At 54.0% G+C, this 19,334-nt stretch overlaps 3 protein-coding genes and 1 long non-coding RNA gene across 8 annotated transcripts; all 4 read right to left on the minus strand.

The window, feature by feature from the left end:
• Window positions 1–469: 469 nt before the first annotated feature.
• Rnf181 (ring finger protein 181) lies at window positions 470–4,119 on the minus strand. 3 transcript variants are annotated; one of them, XM_071601804.1, is made up of 7 exons: window positions 4,098–4,119; window positions 3,505–3,689; window positions 2,245–2,430; window positions 1,343–1,484; window positions 1,074–1,183; window positions 854–928; window positions 470–605 (listed from the first exon to the last, which is right to left on the minus strand). In XM_071601804.1, exons 1-7 carry the CDS (start codon window positions 4,102–4,104, stop codon window positions 546–548), a joined length of 765 nt encoding a protein of 254 aa, XP_071457905.1. In that variant the 5' UTR covers window positions 4,105–4,119; the 3' UTR covers window positions 470–545. The 3 variants fall into 3 exon arrangements, with proteins under 3 accessions (XP_071457905.1, XP_071457904.1, XP_027804674.2); XM_071601803.1 differs by having other exon boundaries at window positions 470–928; XM_027948873.3 differs by lacking the exon at window positions 4,098–4,119 and having other exon boundaries at window positions 1,343–1,473; window positions 3,505–3,637.
• A 1,136-nt stretch (window positions 4,120–5,255) lies between these two features.
• Vamp5 (vesicle associated membrane protein 5) lies at window positions 5,256–12,116 on the minus strand. 3 transcript variants are annotated; one of them, XM_027948876.2, is made up of 3 exons: window positions 11,993–12,116; window positions 6,066–6,263; window positions 5,256–5,698 (listed from the first exon to the last, which is right to left on the minus strand). In XM_027948876.2, the coding sequence occupies exons 1-3, from the start codon at window positions 11,993–11,995 to the stop codon at window positions 5,489–5,491; spliced, it is 411 nt and encodes a 136-aa protein (XP_027804677.1). In that variant the 5' UTR covers window positions 11,996–12,116; the 3' UTR covers window positions 5,256–5,488. The 3 variants fall into 3 exon arrangements, with proteins under 3 accessions (XP_027804677.1, XP_027804676.1, XP_027804678.1); XM_027948875.2 differs by having other exon boundaries at window positions 6,066–6,266; XM_027948877.2 differs by having other exon boundaries at window positions 6,066–6,203; window positions 11,993–12,110.
• LOC139701816 (uncharacterized) lies at window positions 7,386–11,902 on the minus strand. Its single transcript, XR_011704409.1, has 2 exons — window positions 11,340–11,902; window positions 7,386–7,484 (listed from the first exon to the last, which is right to left on the minus strand). It is a non-coding gene; the product is annotated as an uncharacterized lncRNA (long non-coding RNA).
• Window positions 12,117–14,160: 2,044 nt separating the features above from the next.
• On the minus strand, window positions 14,161–16,986 carry Vamp8 (vesicle associated membrane protein 8). The gene is made up of 3 exons (XM_027948894.2): window positions 16,880–16,986; window positions 15,471–15,629; window positions 14,161–14,490 (listed from the first exon to the last, which is right to left on the minus strand). Exons 1-3 carry the CDS (start codon window positions 16,880–16,882, stop codon window positions 14,347–14,349), a joined length of 306 nt encoding a protein of 101 aa, XP_027804695.1. The 5' UTR covers window positions 16,883–16,986; the 3' UTR covers window positions 14,161–14,346.
• Between the last annotated feature and the right edge of the window lie 2,348 nt (window positions 16,987–19,334).

Below are 19,334 nucleotides of genomic sequence, written 5' to 3' on the forward strand. Positions count from 1 at the left end.
TGGCCTGACAGCCTCACTTCCTTCCCCCACTCAGTCTGGTTTGAACTTTGATTCTAAGGTAGGGGGATATGGGGAGGGAAGGATACAGAGCAACTTTTAAAATGTTAAAAGCAATTTTCTCTCTGGTGCTAAAGAACACTCTAGGATTCCAAGGTTAACTGAAGGTTCCAAGGTTAACTAGAAATTGCAGTGGGGGGAGGGAAGTGCAGGTTAGTTTATCAGCTTTAAATAGCTGCGGGGTACAGGCCCTGGCAGACTGTGCCTTCCAACCACCCGTACAGGCCAAACCTTGGCTGCCTGGTGGCAGGCTCTTTACCTGAGCTCCACCACCCTGAGTCCAGACAGGCCGCTGGGGAGGGAAATGCAGCCTGGCACCTTCTGCTGTTCAGCACCACCTCACCCAAGAGCAACAGGGACCTGGTAGAGGACACCAGCCCCTGCCCCAGCCTGTGAACAATGCAGTCGCAGGTGGGCAAAGACACGTTTAATGAGGGTTCAGGTGTGGAGGGAGACGCTGTGGAGGGTGGGCACTCAGCCCAGCTGCCTCACGTGTACATGGCCCCATGGAGGTTCTCCAGGCGGTGCTGCTGCTGCTGCTTTCGAGCCTGAAAGACAGAGGGAACACAGGCAGGGCCAGCCTGAAGACCCACGGGGAGGGATGGGCAGCAACCACAGGACTGGATCTCATGTTGGGCCCCTAGCTTCTGCACTCTTGAGATTTCTGTTCCTTTAGTGATCACTGGAAAGGTGGCCAAAGCCAGGGAATCCAAAGGCCTAGCCCAGCCTGCTGAGGAGGAGAATGAGCACAGCGGGGCCAGGCCAAGGACCCATGATAGCCCTCACCAGCTCCTACCTTATCTCGTCTATGCTCCTCGTATGTATCATCATCAGTGGGCAGCTCGTGGCGGCACAGGGGGCAGGAATTTGTCTGGGAAAAGTAGGTTATGTTTCAGCCCAAGTCTGGTCTCATTCACAAGCTAATCACCCTCCCCAGCTCCCCAACCCCTACTCCACTGTTCTTTGATCCCAGAAAAAACCCTAAGAACTGATGATAGGAAGGAAGGAAGCAGTACCTTGCTCAGCCAGGGCAGAATGCAGTTGGAATGGAAGAGGTGATGGCAAGGCATCTCAATGACAGTCTCCTGCTCCTCAAATTCCAAAAGACACACGGGGCACTTGAGCTCTTGAGGAGGGAGTGCTGATCAGGAGAGCGGCTGCAGGCTCCCCCACCCAGCTCCCACTCCCGAAGGGCAGGCTTGCCCCAGTGGGGGTCTGGAACACTGAAGGGCCAGACCACAGTCTGCAGACCTGCCCGGACAGCAGAAGGATGTGATGTTCTCACCAGCCTGAGAGCCACTGATGACTGTCCTGGGGAGGCTCTCCACCACAGCCTTGGCAGCTGGTGGAGGCAGGTGGTGATCCCAGTCTACGACCAGTCCCAAGTCTTCAAGATCCATCCTATTGAAGAGAGACCTGGGAGGAGGCTGCAAGGTCAGAACCAAGAAAAGCCACACTTCCTCTTTGCCCCCAAAGTAACTGAGGACAAACACACAAATACCCTGCCCAGCCTGGTACCCAGACACTAGCAATCCTGTAATCCCAAAACTCAGGAGGATGACACTTTCAAGGCCAGCCTCAGTAACTTACCAAGACCTTGTATCAAGAGAGAGGGACTCGGGGTATAGCTGGGTGGTAGAGTGTTTTCCAGCATCCCCCTGAGACCCCAGGATCTATCCCCACTACCAAAAATATATCCCAAAAAAATGTGCCCAGTACCAAAAAATGTGTGTGATGTGTGTGTGTACACACACAAAATTTTAAAAATAAAAAGGGCCAGGTGCAGTGTTGCACGCCTGTAATCCCAGCGACCAGAGAGGCTGAGGTAGGAGGATGTAAGTTCAATGCCGGCTTCAGCAACTTAGTGAGGTCCTAGGCAACTTAGCAAGACCTTGACTCAAAATAAAAACTAAAACGGGCTAGGAGCGTAGCTAGTGGTTGAGCGACCCTGGATTCAATTCCCAACTAGCAGTAATAACAGCTACCCTGTACACAGTTGGCGCTCATTATTAGATAAAAAGCACATGGGACTGGCTTGCAGCTGATCCGAACACCCCGGCACTTCGGGGGAGTAGCCCAGGCCACGCACGGCCCTCCAGGAGCGCCTGGGCCCGAGCCGCGGTGGGCTGGGCCGCTTCCCCTCGGCGCCCCGCCCCCCGGGCCCCGCCCCGGCCGGCCCGCGCCCACCTTGCGAGCTCCAGCAGCATGTTGGTTCGGGCATCCTGCTCGCGGTCCAACGGCTCGCAGTCGTGCTCGTCGAAATAGGACGCCATGGCCGCTGCGGTCTGACACAGCCCTCGGACCCGCTGGATCGCGGCCCCGAGGCGCTGGCCAATAAACTGGCGACTTGGGAGGAGCCAGCCAATCAGGATACTGGAAGGGCGGGCGTAGTGGTTGGTTAACGTACAGAAAGCGGAAGTACTGATTCTGCCTTCTCTGGTTGGTAGGACGAGTCAGGTGACCAAAGACTGAGACCAATGGGATCGGAGGAAGAAGGAATTCCCGGGAATTTCTGGTGTGGTCTCAGTCGTGGAGGCGAAAGGGCGGTTGCGGTCTTCCACCGCCCCGTGGCCTCGCCGTCTCAACGTGCGGGTGCTGGAATCTGCACCTCCTCGCTGCGCGAGGAAGAGCTCCTGCGCTTCCGATATATTTGCTTGGCGATGAACGCGGGCAGCCTCACCTTTGCTCGGGGCTGTTTACCTTAGCCCCCTGCGCAGCTTCTTCAGCTAAGTTACTAGTTTGTATCCCTGGCTGCATATCATTTCCCCTCCCCCCCCCCCAGAAGAGCGGGTAGCGCTCTTATCGGGAAGATTTAAAACTAGCCTGTCTGCGGAGGGTGTGTGTCCGTTCTGCAGGTGATTCTAAGGCGAGGCAGTGCTGAGAATCATTGCACTGGATTATTTGCATTGATGGATGTTTTACAAATAGTATCGTGATCCTTGCAATAGTCCTGGGAGCTAAACACAATCATGCAGTATTGATTTTAGCTGCTGGGGTTTGAAATCAGGGCCTCTAAGTGCGTGCTTTCCCCTGAGCTACTCCCTCAGCCTCTCTTCTGCCCTTTTAATTACGTAAAACGCAAGTATCAGAAGTGACTGGCCCGGCCTCAGCAATTTAGGGAGTCCCTCAGAAACCTAGCGAGACCCTGTCTCAAACTAAAAAAGAATAAAATGGCTGGAGTTGTAGCTCAGTGGTAAATCACAATTGGGACCAAATCCCCAGTGCCAAAAAAGGGTTCACTCAAAATGACACAGTCTGTAAATGGTGCTTCCATCTTTCCCAGAAGAGGAAGACGGTGATAAGTCCAGTGAAAGTGTACTTTCACTGTGTCACACTGTGAGTAAAGGTCACAAAACTCTGAGTTTTTTCTTCTTTTGTCAGTAGCCGTCTATCTAACAAGGAACTGCTAAGTTTACACACTTTACCTCTAATTCCCTTGCCACTCACTTTTGAGTTTGAGCTGCAGTTAAGTAGCCCATGCAGAGGCTGCCCTGCTTCCACAGTGTGTGGGACCTTCTTTCCTTCTTCCATGCCTGTGGCCACACGTGTCTCTGGAACGTTGAAATGTCTGGATTCTTTCCTACAGGACGAACTTCTTTGTGACCCTACACTGCAGTACCACAGGCGCCTTCCTGCAGGTGTTAAAGTTGAAGAAGGAACATAGGCAGTGAAATTGGGGAGGGGGAGTATTAAGAGGGGAAATGTCTATCTGACTCTGCATCCCTCTTTTCTCTTCCCTGGTCCATTGGGCCTGGATTCTAGAACCTCAGCTTCCTCTGAGCTGCCCCAGGTGGGGAGCTTCCTGGGACCCCACTGCTGCAGGTGACGGCCTCATGAAAACATCTCTGAAGTACTGTCCTCCCACCTAGAGTCCCTCTGAGTTTCCCAAGATGTCAAAGGTAATAGATTTGATGTTCAGGAAAGCAGGCTCAAGGTTCTGGTTTGACGACTGTTGTTATAACAAGGACTTAAGACTCTTAAGTCTTAAGACTGCAAATGTCCAGGGGCTGGGGATGTGGTTCAAGTGGTAGTGTGCTCACCTGGCATGCGTGAGGCGCTGGGTTCAATCCTCAGCACCACATTAAAAAAATAAAACAAAGGGCTGGGGATGTGGCTCAAGCGGTAGCGCGCTCGCCTGGCATGTGTGTGTGACCCGGGTTCGATCCTCAGCACCACATACAAAGATGTTATGACTGCCGAAAACTAAAAAATAAATATTAAAAAAAAAATTTTCTCTCTCTCTCCTCTCTCCTCTCTCTCTAAAAAAATAAAATAAAATATAAAACAAAGATATATATATATATATATATATATAAAACTGCAAATGTCCAAAGGATTCCTAAAAGCAGGATTGAAGACTTTGCATCTCTGCCTACATTTTATATCCATCTCCTTTATTCCATGTCACCTTCGATTCCAGGAACAAAGTGTTATCTGATGAGCATCTTGTGATGAATCCAAGCTCCTCACTCCCCTACCCACAGGCAACAGTACCTTCCTTATCTCAACAAGGCCTGCCTGACCAATCCTGAGATAATGATGGACAGACCACACCTGATCAAGATCACCTGCTTTGGGCTTGTGCATAGTGGCACACACCTGTAATCCCAGCAGCTCAGGAGGCTGAGGTAGGAGGATCACAAGTTCAAAGCCAGCCTCAGCAACTTGGTTATGCCCTAGGCAACTTAGTGAGACCATCTCAAAATAAATTTTTTTTAAGAAAGGCTGGGGATGTGGCTTAGTGGTTAAGCCCCTCTGGGTTCAATTCCTCATGCCAAAAAAGGAAAGAGATCACTGCTTTGGCAGCTATGAAAAGCCTCCAGCTGTGCAGACCCCAAACCCTTGCTCTCATTCCCCTTTTGATAAAACCTCAGAGTCACAGTTGTCCCCTCAAAGACAGGGCTAAGGACATGGGTCCCCTTACAGTTCCTTTCCTGCTCTTCACCGTTCCCCGTCCTGTTTCTGTTTGGTTTCCGGGTTAGGTGGCCAGAGCTGGTTCGTTGTATTCCAGAGTTAGGCCCTGGCCTAGGACACCCGATAACACTGTGTCCTTGCACTCTCACTCCAGAAAGGTGAACAGGGTTGGATCAAGGAAGAAGCAGGGAAGATAAAAGAGGGATGCAGCCCCTCAGGTGGAAGGCTAAACAGCCCCAGGGTGGCGGCAGAGGAGCTTCAGAAACACACACACTCACACCAGCTTTTAGCCAGACAGTGGCTTTTACTGAGCTCCAGTGGGGCTGGCCTGGTATTGCTGGTGCGGCAAGCTGCCACTGAGCACCAGTCTGTGGCAAGATGGGAGGTGCAGTGGTGCACGTCTCAGGGTTGCCCTTTGGTGTCACTGGGGTGGCTCAGAAGGGGACAAACACCAGGGTTCTGTGGAGACCAGAGCTGACCACTGAAGCCCTTCAGCCTCTCCCCCAGGCCTGCTGTGTCAGTCCCCAGGCCCTGAGGCAATGCCTGTGTCCTGGGCCTGTGGGGCACTGCTGTCCCCACTGCTCTGAGGGAGAAAGATGGCCAGCAGTACAATCAAAAGTATGAGTAGGCCACCTGCCACCGCCAGCCCCATGTAGATCCTACAGCGGATATTCTCCCAGCGCTTCTTCTGGGCGAGGGTCTTGGTTGTCTTGCTGAAGGCTGAACTCTGTGGATACCCCAGACACAAGGTGGGAATTAGTGGCTCCCATGGGGCCTCTGAGCCAACTCCTCCCGTCCATCCCAGCAGAGCCTGGTCCCCTGGTCCTCCTCACACACTGCCCTGGGACTCTCCTGGTCTGCTTCTGGTCTCAGACACTAGGTAGCCCTTGGCTATTAGCCCTCCCGGCTCACCCCGGTTAGCAATGCCAGCCCCCGACCTTCAGACCCAGGCCTTCTTACTGTGTGAGGCCTACCCATTGCACATCTAGGCTAGGGTGCCTCAGGAGACCCAGAGGCCTCCACCAAGGGCCTGGAGGCCTTGAGAACAGCCTGAGAGGCTCTCCCTCCCATCTGTGCTTGCCCGGGCCTCACACCATGTCCAGGAGTTGGTCTGAACGCTGCTCCAGCTCTGCCAGCTTCCCGTCACGCTCCAGGACCTTGTCGAAGTTGTTGAGCATGATTTCCGTCACCTCGTCCGCCTGCCTCTGGCATCGCTCCAACTCGTTCCCTGCCTGGGCACCAAGCCCAAGGTCAGGGCTGTATGAGGCTCCATCTGGCCCTAAGATGGAAACCTCCTTCCCCCATGGAAGGTGTAACAGCATCTTTCACGTAAGGCAAGATGTGGGCAGAGAAGGGCTGACCTTCCGGGTGGATGGGGCTCCTCCCTGGTCCATCAAGGCCAAGCCTAAATCAGGCCTGGCTTCCAGAGCCTCACTTCCTCTGAGCTGCCCCAGGTGGGGAGCTTCCCAGGACCCCAGACCTGCAAGCGGCATCTACCCAGTGCACATTCTCCTACGGCTTCCCACTGAACTCAGGCTAAGGTGGCCCTAAAGAAACAAGTGACTTGGTGGCAAGCCAGACAGGGAGGAGAGCCACTCCACAGGGCTAGAAAAATGGTTCTGGACCAGCTCATGTCACAGTGTCTGCCTAAGCTTTCCCAGAGTGACTCCCAGGTCCCCTCCTTGGGCCTCTGGCTGGTCAGGCCTGTTCTCCTTCCTGCCCATCCCCCATCATGTCAGTGCCCACATCAGTCCCCTTCCTGCCGAGGAACCTCAGCCTCTGGCCTCCAGCCTTCCAGTCAGCACAGAGGTGAGACCAACCCCTGAATTTCCCAGCCCGGGCAGCAGCTCTCACCTGAACCAACCCAGCCTACTCTGTAGGACTGGGAAGGGAAGTGCAGGTTCTGAGCCAGCTGGGCGCTATACACACATGACTAAGGACCAGGACAGGAAGCCTCCACCCCCCTACCCCCACCCCCATCCCCCATCAGCTGCAGGCCCAGGAGCAGGTCCAGGGATGGTTCAGCTCCCTCCCCTCCTAACCCTCATCCCCACAACCCTGTCCCTCTTCTGTCTCCTCCTCAGAATGTCACCAAGCTCCCATTCCTGCCTGCTCTGTGGCCATTGCCCTCAGTAGGCATTCTGGCATTGGAAAGGATCTGGTGGTCCCAGGGGACTTCCTCCCCCTCTTCCTTCAGGACCCCTGAAGCTCCCCAGTGGGACCACAGGCTCCCAGGGAGACAGCAGGGACATGCCCTCCTTCTGCACCACAAGCACAGCGCTGACCCTTGCAGGTCTGGTGAGCTGGCCAGTTCTTTACAGCCTATCCAAAAACAACTCTGATGGTCAGAGATGTTCTCCTGGTGCGCTTATAAAGCCCGGTGGGAGTTTCGGGAGTTTCAAGAGACAAGCATCTGAAACCAAAACAGGTCAAATATTTACCCAGGAACTAGACAAACAACCTCCTTCTTTAGAAGGGTCTGGCAACCACAGGTGGTGGGGTGCACTCACAGGCTGGGGAAACAGGGAGAGTAATGGCTGCTTGCTTGTGTCCTCTCCCAAGTCCCCCTCCCCTCTATTGCCACATCTTCCCAGGCAGTCTTATTCCACATTCCAGAAGTCCAAGGCAAATGCTCGGGAATGGACATAGATTCAAAAATGAGAAACATGGCTAGAGACAGGAAGATACTGGGTGTTATCTTTTGTGTGATGAACTCTACAGCTGTGGCTATCCTGCTCCAGTACAGGGTGACACCAGGTCAGTTCTCCTAAGAGCTGGCTGTGCCCCCAGATGCAGTCAGCAGCAGTCTCCCTCTCCGAGCCCAGAGAGGCCCCTTCCTGCTCTATCTATCCTGAGAGAAAACAGAGACTCAGGGCTCATCGCTCTTTGGTCCTGCTCAGCCCTGGGTAAAAGGACACCAGGTGCACAGTCTCTGTTGGCATGTGAGAGAGAAAGCACTGGAGAGGACCCGGAGGGCAGGGTCCAGGCTGCCCTGCCTCATTTGTGACTCAACCCAGTGCCTGGCAAAGGGCAGACACAGCACGTGACACGTGTTTGTGTTTTCTGAATGGACTGAGCCTGTTTTTGCAGGGACACCACCCAGACAGTGAAGAACCAGAGCAGGACAGAGGGGCCGAGTGGGCTGGAGAAAGCGAGTGTCAGAGAGGAGAGCCGCTGGAGGTCAGGAAGCCCTCTGACTCCACAGCCACGGATCAAAGTGAGGGAAGTTGGGCAGAGAGGTCAGAGAGGTGGGCCAGCGGGGTACAGGGGCAATCAGCGGAGTGTGAGGAGAGGCCTGCCAGGCTGGGGGTGAGGAGGGGCAGGAGTGCAGAGAGGAAGGGCAGTTTGGAGAGGCACTTCTGAAACCTGCCAGGGGCCTGCAGGACATGGGGTTTGGAGCCAGGGGGAGGAGTAGCAGTTGTTGCCAGACAGGGTGGCAGTTACGCAGGAAATGTTCTTGACAGATGTTCCTGTCTGTCACTCAACCCCACCTCCACACTGGGGACAGAACCCAAGACCACACATGCTAGGCAAGTGCTCTACCCCCAAGCTACATTCCCCACCTTCAAATCCCCTTTCAGGCGTTTCCAGGCCCCATACCCTTAGTTTCTCCTCTGAAAATGCAGCTCCCCCAAACCTCCCTGCTGGCCTAGGGGAGTCTATTACTTGCCCAGCACCCAGGCCCTGAGCTGGACCCCAGCACTGCAAAACCAAAAGCAAAAACTGGGCTTATTGCCAGGCGCAGGGGCATGCACCTGTGAACCCAGCTGCTGGGGAGGCTGAGGCTGGAGGCCAGAGCTTGGGATCAGGTTGGACAACACAGAGAGACAAATCAACCAACCTCCTTCTCCAACTCTCTTGTCTCCTGTATCTTGTTGAGTATCCAAGAAGTCCTGTTCCCATCTGCTGGGGATGGGCGGGTGCAAGTTCTGTCTTGTGATTTCCCTGGCTCAGCGCTGAGCTCAGTCACAAAGAGCAGGGTCTTTGCTGTATCCTGTTCAAATCCTGCCTCTGCCACTCACCAGCCCAGTGACCAAAAACGGAGGATATGACCTTGCTGATCCTCTGCTTCCTCATCTATAAAGTGGTGGTAATAACAATACCTACCTCACAATATTAGTTGAAGATTGTGTGATATATTCCAAACAAAAAGCTTAGCACAATGCCTGACACATACCAAATGCTCAATAAATGACTATCATTAAAATTAATATATCCCCAATTTCCCTAGCTTTCCTTCACATGTTGTCTAGCAGGCAGATCTTAAGAACTGCACTACACTTGTGGTGGTGCATGTCTGAAATCCCAGGGACTTTGGAGGCTGAAGCAAGAGAATTGCAAGTTGGAGGCCAGCCTGGGCAATTTAGGGAGACCCTTCTCAAAATAAAAAATAAAAAGGGAATTTAAATACATGTATGTAAAAATATGTAAATAAAAATAAAAAGTGTTCCTGGGTTCAACTCCCATTACCAAAACAATAAATAAATAAATAATAAAACCTCTTGCTGGACATGGTGGCACACACCTGTAATCCCAGCAGCTCAGGAGGCTGAGCCAGGAGGATCATGAGTTCAAAACCAGCCTTAGCAATTTAGTGAGGCCCTAAAAAACTTAGCAAGACCCTGCCTCAAAGTAAAATATAAAAAGGGGCTGGTGGCAGTGGCTGGGGCTATACTTCAGTGGCAGAGAGCCTTAGCACCACATAAAACAAATAAATAAACAAAATAAAGTCTATTGTCCATCTACAACTATAATTTTTTTGTAAAAGGGATGGGGATGTGGCTAAGTGATTAAGCATCCCTGGGTTCAGTCCCTGGTACTAATCAATCAATCAATTAAATCCTCTTAGTTTTCACAAAATGCACAAGCAATAAAACTCTTCTCTGTTGGACACTCCTTCCTTCTTTCTCTTTCCTTCTTCCCACTCTCCCTTTCTTTTCGCAGTGCTGGGGTTTGAACTCAGGGCTTTACACATGCTAGACGAGTTCTCTACCACTGAACTTACTCCTCAACCCTTTGTATTTTTAATTTTTGAGACAGTATCTGGCTAAATTGTTTAGGCTAGCCTCAAACTTGCAATCCTCCTGATTTGGCCTCCCAAGTTACTGTGATTACAGGCATGTGCCAGTCCTATTAATTAATACTTAGAGACAGGATCTCTGTGGGTTGCCCAGGCTGACCTTGAACTAACTTTCGACTCTCCTCCCTCAGCCTCTTGACCCACTGGGATTACAGGAGTGTATCACCATGCCTGGTTGTACCTAACCTAAATAGGGAATTTTTCATGAGAACTAGCATCTAGCTATCACCTCCGGTGTCATGGGCCCTTGAGTCTTGAGCAGGAACGTAGCCGCCTTTCAGAGCACATGTGCCCTGGCCTAGGCACCAGGCTGCCAGCTGCTCATTCACTCTATTTCATTCCATCTTCACGAAAACCCACTGAATGCAGTTTTACTATCCCAGTTTTATGAGGACTTTGGCCAAAGGTGTTAAATCACCTGTGGAAGGTCACAAGCCAGTAGGTAGAAAGTCTGGGAGTTGAACCAACTGGGACCCAGGGGTGTGTGTATGTGTGTGCGCATAGCCCTAGAACCTCACCCTGATAGGCAAGGGTTCCACCACTGAGCACACCCCTGCCCCCGGGGATCACATGCATAACCCCTGCTACACCAATCAGGTGAAGGAGGTCCAGGGCCTACCTGCCCCAGCCAGCCCAATCTGTGTGTCTCTGAGGGGCCTGTGGCTCGGCACCCAGACGCTCTGGGGCCTGTCCAAGGTGACTGGCTGCAGGCAATCGCTTTTCAGCTCCCACCTTTCCCATCTTGGCTTTGTTCCTGCTTTAATCCCTTTACTGTCACCACATCTGGCACAGAGGAACTGCCCGAAAAATTTTGTGTTGATGGAATGAGGCACGGAGAAGAGGAGCAGAAAAGGGAAAGGAGGAAAGGCCAGGGAAAGGGATGGAAAGAAGAAAAGGAAGAGCTAGGGACAGAGAGGGCAAGAGTGGAAGAAGAATGGGGCTGGAGGTGGCTGGTGGAGGAGAGTAAGCCTGCCCCGGCTCTGACACCTCTGACACAGAGGGACCTGGGAGAGTCCCGAGGTCCCCCAGTGCCCCCAGTAAGTTGCCCTGGCCCTGCCTTCTTCCCCGAGGCTAAGGGCAGCCAGAAGCTTCCTCTGGCCCTGACTGCTCTCTTGCCCTGCGTGCTCAGGAATGGGCTCTGGCTCTGTCCCGGCGCTTAGAGCACCAATTTCCTGGTGGCCCCAGAGCTCAGTCTAACCTTCCTGCCCCACTTCCCCTTCCTGCCTCCAGGTCCCTGGAGACTAAGCCATCCAGCATCCTGACCCTGCCCGAGCCACCTCCATCACACCTCTGCCAGCTTCCCAAGACTCCATCTTCCCAGGAGCCCCAGGGGAGGTGGGAGCCTGGGACCTGCCCTCCCTGACACCCTTGCCTTGGAGAAGCAAGTGAGGACAGCCCAGAGTCTGCAGCAGGAGTGGGGTGACAACTCAGGGATGTCACTGAATGGAGGCTAGGAGGAGTCAGGCCTGGGCCACCCGATAACGTTGGTGGAACTTCTACAGTAAACAAGTTCTCTTCTCTCTCCCAAGGGATGTGTCCTCCAGCACTAGCCAAGGGGCTGGAACAGCCTCTACCACCTCGGCCTCTCAGGTTCCCACCCCCGGGGCCAGGCCTGGCTCCTCTCCTGGATGGCTGGAGTGCCATCGGGCTGGAGTGCCACCACCTTCCACCCGCGGTGGCTCCCAGCTCCCGGTCGACCAGAGGACCGTCTTTAACAGCCAAAGGTCCCAATAAGGCGGGTATTGCCGACCCCACTTCACAGTGCGGAAAAGGAGGTTCTGAGGTTAAGTGACTCTCCGGGTCGAGCCGCCGGGATCCCAGCCCGGGTCACCCGGTCCGCCCGCGCCGCCCAGGCAGATGGGCAGCGCAGCCCAGGGCACCGTCCCGCCGCCCCCGCCCCCGCCCGGGACTCTGGCCCGCCCAGCCCGCCTGGACCCTCACCATCGCCGCGCTGCTCCGCGCCCGCTGCCCCGGAGGAAGCCGAGGGCGGGGCCGGCGCTGGACCTTCCGAGAGGCGCGACCCAGACCTGGTAGAATCGAAAGCGGCAGGCGACAACCAAAGGTCCGCGGGGCGCCTCCTGCCGGGCTGCCGGCGCCGGAATATGGATGCCACCTGATGGACGGGTCTGTGCTTGGCGGAGGGAGCTAGTTTGGTGGATAGGGGTGAGCCTGCTGTGTGGGGCTATGCCCAGTAGGTGGGCTATGCCCGGTGGGTGGAGGTATACCTGGTAGGTGGAGGTATGCCGGGTGGGTGGGGCTATGCCTGGTGGACAGAGGTATACCTGGTGGGTGGGCTATGCCTGGTGGACAGAGGTATACCTGGTGGGTGGGCTATGCCTGGTGGAAGGGCTATGCCTGGTGGAAGGGCTATGCCTGGTGGATGGGCTATGGCTGGCGGATGGAAGGTATACCTGGTGGGTGGGGCTATACTAGGTGGGTGGGCTATGCCTGGTGGATGGAGGTATACCTGGTGTAAGGGTTATTCCTGGTGGATGGGCTATACCTGGTGGGTGGGACTATTCCTGGTGGGTATGTTATACATGGTGGGTGGGGCTATACTAGATGGGTGGGCTGTGCCTGGTGAGTGGGGCTGTGTCTCTGGTAGATTGGACTATTCCTGGTGGTAAAGCTATTCCTGGTGGATTAGGTTATCTCTAGTCAGCCTGCGCTAGGTGAATCTGCATGCTGGCCACCCCTCGGAAGCCCACTATAGGAAGTGGCACAGTGGTCATAGCAGCACTGTGGCCCTCCCAGGAGGCATAGGAAGTGGGTTCATGGGCTTAACGGGGAGGTGTCATTCACTCACTCATCACGCATATGTGCCTGCCCCTATCCATTCCTTGCTGGGCCCTAGAGACATCCCCACAGGACAGGAGGGGATTTGCCAGCTTGGTAAGTAACTGACCCATAACTGGCCAGTCCCAACATCCCCACTCCGAGCCTCAGTGAGCACAGATCTGCACTCCACTGTGCAGGGCCTGCGTCCCAAGCTTAGATGGTGCATCCAGGAGTGCACTGAGGAGAGTAAGGACTGCAGTCTCCGGAAGCCTGCCTTCCCAGAGCTCAGAGAATGTTCCAGAATATGACTTCCAATCAGTCCCAATCCTCTCAATCCAACCCCTTCCCCACTCTTCCTAACAAGCTGCTTCCAGTGCTGTGAAGGCTATGGAGGAAACAGGACAGGAACCCTACCACCCACCAGGCGACTGGGCACCGGATAGAGCCCCAGGGACAGTGGGACCTGGTGGGGAGACGGAAGATCAGAAGACAGAAAGCTCATTGTGCATGCAGGGAAAGGAGGGCCACAGGCCTGTCCTGTGACCCTGACTGTGCCCAGCCTGGGGTGTGGGGGAGAGATGCTCACCCCCTCAGAACAGCCAAGACCCAGGGCCTGCTCAACCTCAGGGAAGGGACAGACAAAAGACAAACAGAATGCTCAACTTCCAGAAAATGAAAACAGGCTAATTCCTTCAACTCTTGGCTCTGGATTACAACAGGGCCATAGAAGAGAGATAGATGGCAATGGCAGCAGAGCCAGGAGGCCCTCCACCAGGCCTAACATTGCTCAGGAGCGCTTCATGACTCAGCCAGCGCTTCCAAGGAGAGGAACGAAGGGACGTGGCAGGGCCCAAGGGGGACACTGAGTCTCACAGGTCACTCTAAGATATTGTGAAGGGTTTGCATTTTCCTTATGTCAAGATCCTCAAGAAAATTCTTGTTCTTGAGAACTGTGACAATATAGAACAGGGTGGAATGAAGAAAGTTGATGTGGTGGCCATGCCAATATCCCAGCGACTCAGGAGGAGTGCAAGGATGAGGCCAGCCTGGGCAACCTAGAAAGACCCTGTCTCAAAATAAAAAATATAAAGGACTGAGGGTGTCGTTCAGTGGTAAAGTGCCTGCCTAGCACACGGAGGCCCTGAGTCCAGTCCCCAGCACTATAAATAAAACAAAAAAAGACAGGGACCCCCCCCTTCCTTCTGCAAACGTGCTTTCCACCCCTCCAGCAGCTTGGGCCTGGACAGCAGAGCCTTGGCCAGAGGGCAGCCCAGGAGGAAGGAATGCAAGGCCCAGGGCTAACTGTGGAGGGAGGACACCTCACACACAGGGACACTGAAAGGTCTTTATTGTCCACCAGCCACCAACAGTTTCCCAGCCACACACAGGGTCCTCTGGGTCTTCCCAAGCAGCTCTAGGGACCAGTCCAGCTCTCGCCTTCTGGGCATCAAGTTGCTCCTGGGGCGTGGCAGGGGCCTCACCGGGTAGCGTTCCTTGGAGTAGCGGGGCAGGGCAGCCTAGGTGGGGATGGCACCCGTGCTGAAGAGCACGATGAGGAGGATGAAGATGAACACGACCACGCAGATGAGCACGATCATCTTCACATTCTTCCACCAGAACTTGCGTGCCACCTTCTGCGACGTGGTCTTGAAGTGTTCTGACTGTCAGGGACAAGGCCAGGTGAGGGGCCTGGGGCCTGCCCACTGGGCATACGCAGAGGCAACCAGCTGTGAAGCAGAAGTTGCCCTCCCCTCCCACCTTCACAGACCCACTGATAGCAGGGTCACAGCCAGGCTCAAGCTGAGGTTCCTGGGCTCCAGGGACCCTCCATCTGAATGTGTCAGGGACTAGGAGTCCCCCTGCTCTTGATGTGAACCTAGCAGCAGTCTGTCTCTGGGAAGGCAGACCTTGGGGCTGAGGGCTGCAGGTTCCAGGTGAGTACACCCCCTGCTCCAGGACTCCTTGTCCCCTGGGAGCTGTGGAAGCTGGAAGGAGGACCAGAGCAGTACAGAGGGTTGGAAGTAGGGGGCGCTCCTCTTCCCCCAGCTGCACCTGCACACTTGTATCTAGATGAGGCTGCAGAGGGGCACTCAGTCTCCAGAGACCAAGGAGCGATAAACATCCCACACACAAGCCTGAAAAGCCAGAGCCATGGGGCCTGAGGCTGCAGCCTCATCTGAACTTGGAAATGACTTTCTCCCTAAGCCATTGGCCTGGGCCCCTAGTTGGAAAGGAAAGGCCTAACAAGATGAGTGGAGGTATTCCAGCCTTTGCAGACAAAGGATCCTAGCTTCAAAGGGTTTCACTGCTCTTCCCAGATTCTCTTTAAGGCTGACTCAGCAAGACTCTAGGAGGTTTTCACCCCCACCTAATAACTCCTGGGAAGGCCAAAGGCCAGAGGATTTTCCCAAAGCTGATACTTTTTCCAGGCCAAAATGACTCAAAGGCAGGCATCAAAGGGAGAATCGGTTTCAGAGGAAAGACTGAGCTGTGGCAAAAAATGTCTCCTCCCCAAGCCCAGTTACTGGACCATTTCCTGGACTCCAAACCAATCTGGAGTGGTGCTGAACCAGAATTGGGGACTCATGTCAATTCCCAGAACAGTAAAGAACCTCCCTCCCCAGCAGGCTCCCCGTCTCACGGTGGCTTCCAAATCCTCGGTCTTGTTGCGGAGATGGTCCAGGTTTTCCCCACGGGCCAGGATCCGCTCCACATTCTGGGTCATGATATTCTTGACTCCCTCCACCTCACTCTGCAGGTTCCGCACCTGGTCATGTCCCCTACCTCCGCCGGCCTCCTCCTGGAGGGCAACATAGGGTTAGTGAGACCAGAGGAGGAGGATCCAAGTGGCCAAGGAGGTACAGTGCAGGGTGGATTCCAGTTTTTTGCAATGCTTGAGATGATTACAGAGAGAATGTTTTCATGTATCGCTTGCGTCATCAAACACAAGTGCATTTTTAAGCCCCAGAAAGTGAGCTGAAGCTAGACAAAGAGGACCAACCTTCTTTTTCAGTTTCAGGGCCACTGACTCTTTCCCGGGTGCTTGGTGAGGACTCTGGGGCCCCAGAGCTGGTGTACAGTGTCACCCTCCAGTGCACAGCCAAATGCCACTTTCCAGTTCCCAGAGTCACCCCTTTCCTCCATTTCACAGGTTCTCACTAGAGTGGGCTCTGGCGTAGGAGCCCTCCCTGGTCCAGCCCTTCTCCCTCTCCAGGCAGCAGTGGGAGAGCTGTTCTGCTCCTGGACCTCGGGGCAGGGAGCCTAGCTCCATGGCTGAGACCCAGCAAGGCCCCATCAGGGGCTGCCGCTGCAGTTGCCCACACTTCAGCGTCCCCACCACTAGGGAGGCTGTACAGGCGCCTTCTGCTCATGCAGATACTAAGGAAAACAGTGCCTGTCACGGGGCACTGGGGAAGTGGGGAGCAGGCCTCCCTGGCGCAGGCCTGCTTGTGCTGAGGCCTCAGATCAGGGTTTTGAACAAGGAGGAAAAACAGTATTAGGCTCTCCCCTTGATGGTCTGTCCCGTGGGCCTCCAGAAACATGCCAGGGTGAGGGTTGGGCCAGATTATCAGGAGAACCAACTGGTTCTTGTCCTGACGCTCGGCTGTCCTCCTATTCAAAGAGAAGGGGCTGATCCTTCGATTCAGGGGACCGACGAATCCACTGGGCGTCTGCACAGGGTCATGGTGAAAGGCCAAAGGGAGAAACTACCCCTGCCTGCCCTGGAATCTGAGCCGGAGTGGCAGAGGCGCTGGCTGCCTGGTGTCACAACACCGGCCAGGCCCAGCTGGAGCGGGAGGGGGGAGGGCGCTGGCGGACTCCGAGGAATTCCGACCCCCACCCCCACCGAGCCCTGCTCGGGTCCAGCCGAGGTCAGCCGAGCAGCAGGAGCCCCCGCCCAGGCGACGCAGGGCATTGGCGGCCAAGCTGTCATCGCCGGGAGGCCCCGGGCGGCGCGGGCCCAGCCTCTGGCTGCCACCAGCTCGCCCTTCGCGCCCCGGCCAGCCCCGGGCCCGCGCCCCGGCCCGGCCCGGCCCCCAGCCCGCTCACCATGTCTGGGCGGCCGCGTCTGTCGGCAGCAGAACTCGCCCGTCGGCTTCCTGCTGCCCGCGGCCGTCTCTCACTTCCTGCTGCTGCAGCCCGCCCGCCCCCGCCCCCTGCATCCCGGCGAGGCCACACCTAGGCAGGTCCCCAGGTAGGCGGTGGCCGCGGCTCCTCCCGAGCCCAGGCTCCCCGGCTCCCGGGGTTTTCCGACTCCCGCGGGAGAAAGGAAGGGTCTGGCCAACCTCCCAGGTCCACGTCTCCCTTGGCGTCGGGGATACTAATGCCAGCGCTGGACACCCGGATCCGCGTGAGCACCCTGGGGTCAGCTGGAAAGAGAATGGAGGTGTGAAGCTTTCTTGCTGGACGACCCTGTTCCAGGTTCCCTGGACCGAAAGCTCTAAAATCCCCACACTTCTTTGGATTGTCAGTTAGGGCTTTGAGGCCAGCAAGCCGGGGCGACTAGCTGTGCGACAGAGCACGGCCACCTCGGCCTTTGCAGGTGCCGAGGCTGAGTTCAAACAGTGGTGGCAGGAGCAGAAAGAGGCATGTGGGGGTGCCTAGCACCGCTGCGGGAGAAAGGAGGAGACGCTCAGGAAATGGGGGCTTGTCACCCCTCAAAAGCCTTGCCGGGTGCATTTCCCTGCAGGGTCACTGATCTCCAGGCAGTGGTCAGATGACTGCCCTGTGGACCACAGAGGGGGCCCAGGGCAAAGGAATTTTCCACCGACCTGGCTCTGGGCCAGAGAAAATCCACTTTTCCTGGATGGTGTTTATCAAGACAGAAGAACAAGAACAGGGCCACATAGGAGGGAACCAATATTCTTGTCCTTCCCAAAAGAAATCCCAATTCTGAGAGGGGATGTCAGCTTCTCCAACAAATACTTTTTTTTAAAGGCCTTTATAAGTTTTGGACCCATTTCAAGACATTTTTTTTCCTTTGTGTACATTTATTTTGAGGTGTTAATGATTGAACCCAGGCCCTCATGAATGAACTATATATCCCAACCACTGCCCGCTCAGTTTTAACTGTAACAGAGCAACTTGTACACTTTTAACATTTAAAACTGAGCATCACCCTCCCTTTCAAGTGAAACCAAAGAAAATTTAAAAATAAACAGGAAAAAGGGGCTGGGGATATAGCTCAGTTGGTAGAGTGCTTGCCTCACATGCACAAGGCCCTGGGTTCAATCCCCAGCACAATAAATAAATAAATAAATAAATAAATAAACAAACAAACAAACAAACAAATAAACAAACAAACAGGAACAAGATTACACTAGGGAATTTCACTTCTAAATAAGATTGTACTATGTAATCTCAGCTACTCAGGAGGCTGAGGTAGGAGGATAGCAAGTTGGAGTTCAGCCTCAGAAATTTAGTGAGACTCTGTCTCACGATAAATAAAGAATGGGAATGTACCTCAAGTGGCAAAACAGTCTCAGTACTGGGTGGGGCAGGGAACATTCTACAGGTTGATTTTCCCATCAAGTGGCAAGACTCAAGTGCTCATGGGGAGAGAGGGTTTTTGTTTTTGTTTCTATTTGCAGCATTGAAGATTGAACCCATAACAACCCATTTAGCTACATCCTCATTGAGCAACATCCTCGCCCTATCTATCTATTTATTTTCATGGTAGTGGAGATTAATCGTAGATGTGCTTTACCACTGAGTCCTTTTTATTTTTTATTCAGAGACAAGGTTTGACTAAGTTGCCTGGCTTGGCTTGGAACTTGCAATCCTCCTGTCTTATCCCCCCAGGGTTGCTGGGATTATGGACATGCGCCACCACCCAGGGCCTGAAAGAGTCATTTTATACTACAAGTATGTCCACCAAAATGACAACTGACTGACCCTGCCAAAGGAGAAGCCATGTCATCCAGATGCCTTCTAACCCACTTGAACATCAAGAATAGTTTTTTGGCACTGGGATTAAAGTGGCCTGGTGCCTACTAAGCACACACTCTACCACTGAGCTGTACATCTAACATGAGACGCTTTAATAAATTCAAATTTACACAGTCGGGGCGTGGCTCAGGAGACTGAGACAGGAGGATTGAGAGTTCAAAGCCAGCCTCAGCAATGGCAAGGCACTCAAGTAACTCAGTGAGACCCGACTCTAAATAAAATACAAAATAGGGCTGGGGATGTGGCTCAGTGGTTGAGTGCCACTGAGTTTAATACATGATACCAATCAATCAATTAATAAGTTCAAATTTATAATGTAGTCCCCATTGAATTATAAGGCTACTGGATTATCCAGACATGAACTTTGGTGGCCAGAACATCCTACTTCCGCAGAGATTGTGGCTGCCTACTTCACTATCCTTAGGAAGCCTGCAGCATGGCCAGGTGGAGATGCTTAGAATCCTTTTTTTTTTTTTTTTTGAAGAGAGAGAGAATTTTTTTAATATTTATTTTTTAGTTTTCGGCAGACACAACATCTTTGTTTGTATGTGGTGCT

This window comes from Marmota flaviventris, chromosome 14, assembly GCF_047511675.1.
Source record: "Marmota flaviventris isolate mMarFla1 chromosome 14, mMarFla1.hap1, whole genome shotgun sequence".
In the NCBI taxonomy this organism is placed as follows: Eukaryota; Metazoa; Chordata; class Mammalia; order Rodentia; family Sciuridae; genus Marmota; species Marmota flaviventris.